This window comes from Dinoponera quadriceps, unplaced genomic scaffold (genome assembly GCF_001313825.1).
Source record: "Dinoponera quadriceps isolate SergipeBrazil2010 unplaced genomic scaffold, ASM131382v1 scaffold520, whole genome shotgun sequence".
NCBI classification, from domain to species: domain Eukaryota; kingdom Metazoa; phylum Arthropoda; class Insecta; order Hymenoptera; family Formicidae; genus Dinoponera; species Dinoponera quadriceps.
In genome coordinates this window covers 559,674-570,927 of record NW_014554615.1, presented here as the reverse complement: position 1 = coordinate 570,927, position 11,254 = coordinate 559,674, and the positions used below count along the sequence as shown (strand labels likewise).

Sequence of the window (11,254 nt, the reverse complement as noted above, 5' to 3'; positions counted from 1 at the left end):
CGAGCAGCATTTCACAAGTGGTTTTTCGATTTTCTTGCTGTCTTTCATTCAGTTCATGTGGAACTCATTTTCCCACTTTCTGAATCTTTCCCATGGCTTTCAAACGAATTGAGACAGCTTTCTGCGTCACATTCAATTCATCCGCGAGTTCTTGTTGAGTTTGAGTATCATCTTCATCCAATAAGGCTTGCAATTCGTTGTCTGCGAACTTTTTCGGTAGTTTCCCACGCTCTTCGTTTCTCACGTCAAAATCACCACTTTTGAATTTTTTGAACCGCTCGAAACACTGTGTTTTACCAAGAGCATGTTCACCGTAAGTTTCGACAAGCATTCGATGCGATTCTGCAGCAGTTTTCTTCAAATGATAACAAAAAACCAATGCTGTCCGCAAATCGTAGTTTGTAGGCACAAAACTCGATATGTTTAAGGTTATAGAAAAATATACCGGTGTATGGAACTTGGGTTGTTGTGTGTTGAAAATACTCGTCAGCTGTTAGAGGGAGAAGATGGCGCTGCAGAAGCGGTCTTACGGTCCCTAAACTGATGGCTAGCACCATCTATAGGGAAATTCCAGTTTCATTCTTCTACACCTGGTAAAGGTCGAATCCATTCGTTTATAGCATTGTTGCTGGCTGCTTCTGTCGTATCTTTCACATCGAGGATCTGTAATTGCCAGATAAAAATACGTCCAACCTTTGGTCTGGAGACGTTTGAAGAATATTTAAAGATCTTTAACAATTTTCGGGCATTCCCGTCGATCGCGCGAGGTTACTAATTGACGATGAGGTTATTCCGTTTATTGGAACGACCGAATTCTCCAGCTGTTTAAACGAAAGATCCAATTAATCATGACATGTGCATTTAATACATTTACCGTGATAATTGATTTAATAGTCAGTTAAGTAAACCAGTACACCGAGAGTTATCGGCCGACATCAGTGTCAATTACAATTTTCCGAGCGGCATGACCCGGCTCGAATTAAATCAGATAATGTTAAATATTGGGAGTTCGCGCATTTATTATATAAGTGGCGTTCTCAAGGGGCATTTTCGGCTCGCTGGCGAAGAAACGGTAAGAAAGAACGCACTCAGAGCTGCGCTATATTGCGGATATGTCGTCGAGGTAGGTGAGTCCATTCCCAGGGCTTTGTTGAACGGGATTGGTACCGAGCCCAGGGGACATGCCGAGCTAGAAGATCTCTATTATGTCAAGGAAGGACGAAATGAGCTTCTTGGGACTTTCGTTTCGTTCTTCCTCGCCCGATCGCTCAATAGAAATCATTTCGCTTGCGACGACAGATTTAGATTTACCGAAGGAGATTTAACAACCGATCCATGATCGTGACGGTGACGTGATAGTGCTTAATATCGTAAAATGTAAACAGACACCTGCTGTCGTCGAAACGATCGTCGATTGAAGATAAAATACTAAATGGACGTTAAAATGCTTAATTAAATTAAGACCGCTCCTTATTGGTAATACCAAGAAAGGAAATTAGGGTTAAAAAGGCCATGAGGAATGAAGCATGGTTGTGATATAGTGCTATCTTAAATAATAATATTGCCAGTATTACCCGTGCTTCATTCTTCATGGTCTTTCCAATTCTTTCCTTGAAAAAATTCATGCCCGATTCTACCATCATAGTTGAAATCCAAACGATAATGAACTCAACGAAATTAATCAATCGCATTACTCAATTCAGCTAATTGGCCAGTTTGTCGAATTGGTCAATTTTGTCGACAATTGGTCAATTTTGTCGAGTTAATCGTCAATTGAATTTAAACCATGATGGTAGAACCGGGCATTAGTTAGAAATTTGTATGATTCACTACGGAACGGACACCGTGTTATGTGTAAAAACAAATGACGCGCACCCAGTGCACGAAAGGCCACGAGAATCAATAAGTTATCAATAGTGCTGTGTACAGGGAGAGAAAGGGAGATAAGATATGCGATGTCATTAGAAATTTGCGTTTGATAAACAGAAGATTCGCTCGTTCGTTCGCTCGCTCGCGCCCGCAACGACAGCGATAAATTCACCGTGCAACTTGTCGCGCCGGCTTCGACGCGAGTTTTCGCGAGAGAGAGCCGTTAGAAACGCCGCGAGATCTTAGCGCGCGCCACGCGTATCGTTATAAATTTTAGAATCGCGGAATAGAGACACAATGCATATAGTCCGCCTCCGCTCCGTAAGAGAGAGAGAGAGAGAGAGAAAGCGCACAATTTATTATCGCGTCGGCGGTAAAATATTCGCGCTTGAGCCGCAGCGGAGGAGCGTCAAGGTTTAGAAATATTCACTGGGATCCGCGTACTCTGTCCGTTACATTTCCGCTCCGGTGACAAAATTTCGCCATACGCGATCACTCTCGGCCGAATTCGGATCCGTCTGTCTCGCTCCGAAATTGGACGGAGCGCGTTTATCGCGCGCGGATACGCGCGAGCCCGCGAGTGCCTCGTGAAACTTTAACGCGTCACGTCGAACGGGGAAATGAGATGCGTCCATGCGTGCCGATGCAAGGAATCGGCCGGTCCCGGATTTCGGCTCGGAGGGTAAAATCCATCGCGAAATCCGGCCCGCGACAGCCTCGTAAATAATCAACGGCTCTCCGGCGGCGCGAGCCGACAACAATATTGTAACACCGGCTCCGCCGTTGTCGATAACGTGCGATTGACAGGCCGGTCTCTATCGCTGCGCGTCCCGTCTTCGTCCGTGTGACAGTCGTCGCTGCAGTTGCACCGCTGACGCTCGATTCGTATCACGTGAAGATCCCCGACGTCCACCGCCGCGTAATCATTTCCGCTCTTCGGCGGCAATAGCTCGTCGCCGTCGTTGATACACGAGAAGAACAGATTGCTGTTGTTCTCCCCGAGGACTCGTTCCGGCAGAACGGCCGCGTACTTCTCGCACGTTTCCGCGGCGTCCGTCGCCTCTCGCCGGGCTTCCTGCGACAGATCCGCGCGAATTATCGCGCCCCGCCGTGAATAACGCAAGTTTAAAGTGCTTCGCGTTGAAAACCCTTTCTGTCTCCGTGCCCCTTTTTTTTTACACGCGTCAGGTCGATCGACCTGCCCCGACGCTTCGATATTTCACCGTTGCTTTTTATCCGACGCGGTGGTGGCGTGGTAAAAAATAAAGCGAGCTATCGCGCCACGGCGTTCTTACCGCGATCTCCGATCCGCTCAGTTTATCTTCGACGAGCTTCCGCAATTTCTGCAGGGCCGCCTCATGCTTGCTCCTCGCTTTTTCGTGTTCCGAATAAACGTCCTCGGCGAGGCTCCAGTATCCGTAGGCGCCAGCTGCGCTGGTATTGCCGTCTCTGCCGTGAGAGCTACCGCCGAGGAACCAGACGGTGTATCCTCGCAAAATTGGATATTGCTTCGTACGCATGCACCAATATAAGGAGAAGCAGAGAGCGAGCTCCTGATTGGGCCCACCGTTGACGGGACGCGCGCCGTCGGGGAGGTGGACCGCCGGTCGACCTCCCAGCAAGAGGCACAGTCCCAGGGCCCATTTGTCCTCGGTGGGAAACAGCGCCCACACCTTCTGATCGCTCAGCGAGCACACCGGGCTCTCCTTCATCTGCTCGTACATCTCCAACCTGGTAATTTGGCCCTCGACCGCCAGGATCATCAGAGACGCGAGCTTCGCGTACTCCTGCCCGAATTCGTCGACGGTGCCGCTGCAGGTGGACTCTAATTTCAAGGGGGACAGTCCCAGTTGCAGGGCCCGTCTCGCCATGCGTTCTATCGCGTCCGCGTTGCACGCGATCACATGCTGCCTCACGAAGTTGTACCTGCCGTCCTCGTTTAATTGGGCGTCGGCCGGCGTCCCCGGCGGTCCCGGCGCCCCTAATACCTCGCGCACGCTCTGCGACACCTTGTCGAGAAGTTTGTACTTCATCAAAACGAGCAGGGCCGTTTGGTCCTTCGGCTCGTAGACGCACGGACCACCCCCCAATTGTTCCGGCGGTTCTGCTGACACGTCAGACGTGAAGAGGGTGATGACTTTAGCCGGATAAGCCAGACGCGCCAGATCGCCGCCTGAAAATTTCTCTCCCATTGTATCCGCCCTTCGTGCCGCGATTATTGTTGGGGAAAACTTGTTTTCGGAAGGGCTTGACGCAATTTGCGCCGGTTCTCGCGTCGCGGAAACGCGGGGAGATACGTGCGCGTCTCGAGACACGCCGTCGATCGATCGAAGGCAAGTTTTCTTCGACGATATTATCGCCGGGAGCGAAAAATGGAGGAAAAGATCTACTCTTATCTAAATGTCTTATCTAACGTGTGCGCGCGCTTTTTCTTTCTCCTTCGAAAGGTACAACGTCACGGAACTTTTGTCTGTACTTCCTCTTTCCCAGCGCTGTACGCTAATTTAATTATAAGATATGGATAATTATTACGAGGTCGAGGTAAATTAATCTCAATAGCGGACTCGACGCGATACGTTTAGTCATGAGGACGATGGAGGAATTAGGCGGTCCGTTAGATTACATTCGTGCCCCTAACAGGATTACGGCGAGACCTCCGATGGAACAGCGGGGACGAAATGCGAGTTAGTAAAAGTTCCATCGGCGATTAATAAAATTCTCTCGCACCTGACTGAACCCACTTACCCCTTATCGCGGAAAGTTTATTCCTCACGATATTGATTTCCTCGGGAGTCGCATTAGCAGCTTTTAACCTGTTGAGAACTCTCAACTTATCTCTCAATGTAATTGTATCCCGCGGGCAGCACAGGAGATCGTCGGAATCTCGCGACAGCATAACCACCAGCAAGTCGCGTTTCTTCAGTCGTTTACAGTAATTCGCGATTTTCCGCGTGGTGTCGACCATATCACCATCCGGCAGTCCGTCCTTGCCGACCTCGACCAAGTTTATACGACTGTCCAATTTCGGGAACGCTTTCGGATAGCTCCATATCGCGAAGATCGACTTGCGAGGTACCACTATAAATCCTTTTTTCAATTGTTTGCCGACTATCCTCTCGAACGTCGTGCTCATAACGCCGGCTTCCCTGCCCCAGCCGACTATGTGCAAGTTATTTTTGATTTTGTACTTCACGCCCTCGATTGTCATCGTGGCGCGGCCGTCGTAGTTAATCTTCTCAGGTACAATCGCTGACGGCTGAATGGACTCTATACCCGCCTCGATGATGGTACGCAGGTCTCGACGGATCTATATTTATTAATGAGGTCGGGAAAAGGTGCTTAAAAATTTCTGCGCTGATAAAACACTTGATCGCGAATATATACGAATTCCGCTTTGAATGAATAATTCCATCGTAATCTTTGTGCAAAATGAAATGGCAAGAGAATAATAAGTTGCGCTGTAACCTGCACCATCGCTTTTTCGCCGCGCAATTTTTTCGCATCCCTCATCTCTTTCTGCCGAATGCACTCTTCCATATCGAGACGCGCATTTTCTATCGCTTTCCTGTCAAATCGTCTACGCTTTAAGGAAAGTTCCACCTCGCTTATGACTTTCTGTCTCTTCGCTTCCACCGCCGCGATTCTCCGCGCTGTTTCTTCTTGTTTCGACGGATCGATCACTTTCCGCTTGCGTTCCCTGGGTTGCTGCATGATTTAACGGTGTCCTTTTTCATTACGTTTTAAAATGTAAAATAGGATTGCGCGGAATGTAACGGGACATGGTTGGGTGTTTACATTTTAGGTTACCAGGTTGAATATAATTCCAAGTCGCTTCAGTCTGAATAACGGCGGGCGTTAAAACAGTGCGATTAACTTTTGTTTATTTCATTAGCGTTTTCGTTTATTTTATTTATCTCAGTTTTCCCCGGACACTTTTATTTCTCGCTGGTAAACAAAAGTTTATCCAACTTGTTGTTCGGTCGTGCCACTGAAGATTATAAAGCGGTCGTCTGTTCCCTCGTTGAGTCGTGCTAATTAAAGATAAAAAGAAGGCCGCCTCATTTGCCGTTGAGTTGTTCTGATTGAAAATAAAAATGTTTCCTGGCTAGCCGTCGAATAGTATTAATTGAAAATGAAAAAGTCCCGCCGTCTTGTTAAATTGTGCCACGATGTGCAACCGAGATAGTGGCGTATCGTAGCGGAGACTTTGGAACCACACACTTGAACAAGCGGAAAGAGCAGGTGTACAAGCGGAAGCAGATATTCGGAGATTACCGATCGTTGGTACTAGAAAGTTGAATAAAAGCAGCTACGAGTTATTCACAGCCAGTATCAGCAATGCTGTTCCCGTTGCTCATCAAATATTGAATAATATTGCTGACACTATCAGTGAATAACACGCGACCGATGAAATTGTGGTTTCATTATTCTTCATTGCTCGTTATCGCTCACCGAATCTTATTCAAAGACAGAATAAGACGTTGCTGCTGATATTAGCCGCGAATAAAATGGCGCGTTGCTGATACTGGCAGCGAATAACGTCATGCAGCCAGCGCTACAAATAAACGGGCAGAATCCTATGCGAAGAGAGTAACGCTACTTTCCGAGTGGCGCAACGGGTCGCAGGCACTCGATGACACCACGCGCGAGTGACGGCATATTGAGTGTTCTCGGAAATATAGGAAAATTGAACGACAGAGGTTATGTGAGGGAAAAAGTGTCCTAGCCGAATTATTACGTTCTTGGGGTAACGCCAATCGCGTCCGGCGAAGGTGTTGGTTTCTCGCGGGAGAATGATCGGCGAGAATTGAAATAATCGACGGGGCGCGGAAAGCTATGTTCGTTAAGTGATAGTGCGACGGTGTCTACAGTTTTACCAGTCCGTGTAATAGAGGCTTAATAAAAGTCACTTTGAAAAGCAGAAAGGGAATTATGGAGAGCCGCAACGCTCATTTGTTTCGCGTCAATTGCATGCCGAAACTCCTCGTTTTACTTCTTTCCTCCGTGATGGTAACGAGCTTACCAATAAAAGAGGCTGAGTCTGTCGTTGACGTCATGAAGAAGGACACTAATTTATGCGACAGCATTCAAGTTTTATATGAATCAGAATATATAAGAAGTTGTGCAACGGTGAAGTATCCCACTCAAATTTTAAACATCGCGGAGGACAATTTGGATACGTATATGTGTTTAGGAGTTTACGATACGATGTTCAAGATTTGCAACTACTCTGATGTGAAAATAGATAGTGTAGCAATATTCAATTCAAATGTGAAGAAATTCTTTCCTGGGACTAAGTGGGAAAAAGAGGAGAAATTCTGCAAGGACAATTTGCAGGGATTCACGCCGCAGTATAATAAAGTAGAAAAATACTTGGGACCACTGGCTGAGAAATTCAACAATCCTCACACATGTCAGAGAACATGCTTCAACTTCAACGATGTCTTCCGTCCATTATGCGCGGTATTCGCTTGGATCAAGAGTGTTGATGATAAAATGAAAAAGCCGATCGTATCGGTAACGAATCGTATTCCTGTGGAACTTGATTTTCTAAAAGCCCCGGTGGATCTTCCACCAAGTGACAAGAAACTGGAGACTGAACTGAAAGGGATTAAAAAGAAAGCAGAAGTAGAAGAACTTAAAGAGCAATCACATAACAAAGTAGAGAATGCGTCTAACAACAATGTATCGAATGAATATACGCAACCTAATACGGAAAGGGTCGAGTCCAAAATCGAAAAATCGAATAAACACGAAACCCCGAAAACGTTAAATACTACGAAGACACAAGATCATAATCTACGTGACAAAGGCAAAGAGAATATTAATGATGTTAAAGTTGAAACTAAGCTGAAACTAACAACTGTCGATGCCCCAAAGATAGACATCCCGGACAACGTGCCAAGCAAAAATGTAAATATGAAAGAAGTCGCGAAAGGAGGAAAAGCAGAGGAAACTAATGGAAAAGCAGAAGCTGAAGACCCAAAGACTAGTACTCTTTCTGAAAATACACAGAACCATTATGGTGACCAGAGTGACGAAGTGGAAGATCCCGGTGACGGTATTTCTAATGAGAATATTAATTCTCAAAAATGTGCATTTGTTTATTTGTTGACACTAACTTATTTTTACAATAATACATATCATTTATTTTAAGCATACGTGAGAGCATAAATGTAACGAGAACACATTCGAAATTGTATTTTGTTGTAATCGTAATTTTGTATAATGATAAGCCACACGTCATTTTATTTTTAGAAAAATAAAATCTTATATATATATATATTTTAAAAACTCAATTTTCTATAAAACTGTATTTTGTCGCAGAATGCATTTCATAGTTCGTGAATTTAGCTACTTAAACAATGTGCACTTATAACAAATTTTGCTTCTTTTCACATAATTCTTGATATTTTACTCAAAACTAATATATATGTAATTTACAGATGCTGATGGAACGATTCAGCAGCCGCCAAATACAGGTAAGAGAATACTGCGAAGACTCTTTTTATCTCTGCGAAGATCTCTTTTTATGTACCAGTTGATTATACACAACAATAACATCGTGTAATTATGCACTGCAGAGAATCAACATGAAAATCTACAGGTACCCAGTGAACAAAAAACACACTATGCTAAAAGGACTGACGGCGATTCTCATTTCTTCACTTATTTCACCGTGACCACTGTAGCGTGTATCGCCTGCTACATAGGCTATCATAACAAGCAGAAGGTGAATTTATCTCGCACACGTTCTTTTGACGTTGGTAATTCCACCGAGCATCATTTGTAAAGGTCTCTTCATGTTTTCAGATACTTGCTATTGTATTGGAAGGACGAAGATCAAGAAATAGTCGCGGCAGACGTCGGCCAAGCACAGCCAGCTACCGGAAGCTGGACTGCACACTCGAAGAAGCTGTTACGTCGCAATGTAACGCCAACGTTACTCATGTCATATATTAATGCGAGTAGAATATCACAAGTTTTATATAATGTCTGTATCATAGTACTGCAGGTGTAATATATTTTATATTTAAGCATACTTCCAGTATATACACATATAATGCTATCATTTGATTTCTTAAGGATTGTTTCGTGTTTTTGCGAGTCAAACAATCTTTCAGGATATCGAAATTTATGAGTGATACATGCTGTAACATGTTACAACATGTATATACATAGCATACATGGTATAATGCTTGGTGATACCAGAAAATATACAATTATACTTTCATTTCGTGTGAAGCCGCGCGAATGAAACGAACCATTTATCATTTATAAAATATGAAATGTATCGCCAATCAATAGCGCATCGTCGAAGAGAGAGATCCGGAGGAATTTTCTATCGTATAATATATCGTACAAAGACGCACGGACATTTAAAAGCTACAATTTCCGGATGAGAGGATAAATATAACGAGAATTCTCGTTTAATGTGTGCGACATTCTCTAATTCTCAAACAAATCGTTCCTCCCGGATTCTATACAAAGTATACGCAATACTAAAGAATATCTGTATTAATTTTGTTACGTCGTATTAAGTATTTTGTAATTCATCAAGACTTTTACGTCTTAATTCCGACTGTGAAGGGATATAGTACGACTGTAAACAAAATCTTTGGTATAGACTTTAAACAATCCATCTATCAGAAGTTACTAATTAATTTAAAATTATATTTTATGATTTAAATTATGTTTCTGTGTAATAAATTAGGACTTACGATCTTCATTTAGTCGCTATGCTTAAGTTTGCAAATTTTAAACTGCCTTTTGTATACTTTATTTATTTTGTTAACTGAACAGTCCATCTCTAGTGAACATAAGTTCAAGAAATTTCACAATGGATTTCTCTGGTCGGGCGACCTAAGACCGTATCAATGCGACTTCGGTTATCCTGTAACAACGCGAATAGAAATTCGAGAAGATATGATCTGGATAAGGATATGATTACGCGTACGAAAACAACACAAGAGGTGGCGGAAAGGCTTTATCACTTCAGTAGAGTCTATCTGAAATAGTTTACCGTAAAATTATGCGAACTTTACATTCTACCCATATTTTTCTTTTAGTTTAAAATTTATACGTTAAATGTCAAAATGTATTAGATATTCTTTTTGTGAGCGTCGAATTGTCGAATGCAATTGTGTTATTGTAAAAAAATACTTAAGCCATCATGCGTTAAAAAAACGGGGTTATCTCATAATAGATAAAGCTAAAATAGATTTTATAATCATATATTCCGTAGAGAAAACAAAATCGGATCATATGTTTAATATACGATCGCGACGAATCCGGATAAGTTATTTTCGTTTTCGTTGTTGCTTCGGAAATTAATATCTTTTATAGAATTATTAGAATTATTATTTTACGAGCTGTGCAAGTACTATGTGTACAGTATATGTGATGTATTTTATAGTATATGCGTATATTTAATAGTAGAAAATTGTTTCTGCGATCGCACTCGATTTTGCAGCACTCGCTAGATGTATTGTCACCTTGATTTTTCTATTTTTGTCCTAATAAATAAATTTTTTTTTCTCTCGATTTAGTTGGTAATAGTTATGTGTGGTAAAGAATAAAATTAAATTCGCTTTAATTTTCTTAATTAATTTTCTTAACTTATTGCCATTTTATGCTACGGAAAGGATTGTTACATTCTTTTAAATGCGTATTGAAATTTATCGGGTAAAAATGGTATATCTTTATTCGAATGTTCACATGAACGATCATTCAGTTTAATTTAATAACTTATTCGTCAAGACATATTTCTCACTTAACACCGCATTAGTTTCCCAACGTAAAACCGTCCAGTTGTATCCAGTTAAAATTCATGGCTAACCTTGTAAGTCTTTACATACAATTTATAATGAATTTAATATCTGATGAAACGGAATATAAACCTACGTTTACGTAAACCCCAGAAACATAGTAATTCGAAAACAGTTCGACTTAGTATGAAAGGAATACTTTGCTGCTGAAGCTGTTGTTTATTAATTAATGTATAAACGTCGAAAAAATTTCTGTGAATTACTTGTACATTTTTATTAATAAATGCTAAATGCACATCTATTTTTCTTAATCGCTCGGAAATTGCTTTTTGATGTAAGATTGATAATGCGAAAATTCTGTCTGTAAATGTTTCGGTAAGAAGAATAATGCAAAAGAAAAATCTTGGGATCAATATTTGAAGAAAAAAAACTGCGGACGAGATTTCTCCGACTTTTATTTAAAAATTTGCGATTTTTCGAGAAAATTCTGCAGTTATACTCCAGAGGAATTGAACTTGTCTTCGTTTGTAATCTCCTTAATGTAACTCGAGAATTATGAGTATCTAGATAATTCAGTTAAGGAAGTTCTAAATTGGTCAAGTTTGATCTCCCATAAA

The 11,254-nt window shown here is 42.3% G+C and overlaps 2 protein-coding genes across 3 annotated transcripts; one reads left to right on the top strand and one right to left on the bottom strand.

Moving 5' to 3' along the window:
- Positions 1–576: 576 nt before the first annotated feature.
- Positions 577–5,580, bottom strand: LOC106740564 (glycerate kinase-like). The gene is made up of 5 exons (XM_014611739.1): positions 5,335–5,580; positions 4,615–5,176; positions 3,165–4,042; positions 2,642–2,944; positions 577–663 (listed from the first exon to the last, which is right to left on the bottom strand). The coding sequence occupies exons 1-5, from the start codon at positions 5,578–5,580 to the stop codon at positions 577–579; spliced, it is 2,076 nt and encodes a 691-aa protein (XP_014467225.1).
- A 908-nt stretch (positions 5,581–6,488) lies between these two features.
- LOC106740575 (trans-Golgi network integral membrane protein TGN38-like) lies at positions 6,489–10,930 on the top strand. 2 transcript variants are annotated; one of them, XM_014611761.1, is made up of 4 exons: positions 6,489–7,924; positions 8,316–8,351; positions 8,454–8,602; positions 8,683–10,930. In XM_014611761.1, the coding sequence occupies exons 1-4, from the start codon at positions 6,802–6,804 to the stop codon at positions 8,830–8,832; spliced, it is 1,458 nt and encodes a 485-aa protein (XP_014467247.1). In that variant the 5' UTR covers positions 6,489–6,801; the 3' UTR covers positions 8,833–10,930. The 2 variants fall into 2 exon arrangements, with proteins under 2 accessions (XP_014467247.1, XP_014467246.1); XM_014611760.1 differs by having other exon boundaries at positions 6,489–7,930; positions 8,683–10,928.
- Positions 10,931–11,254: the final 324 nt, after the last annotated feature.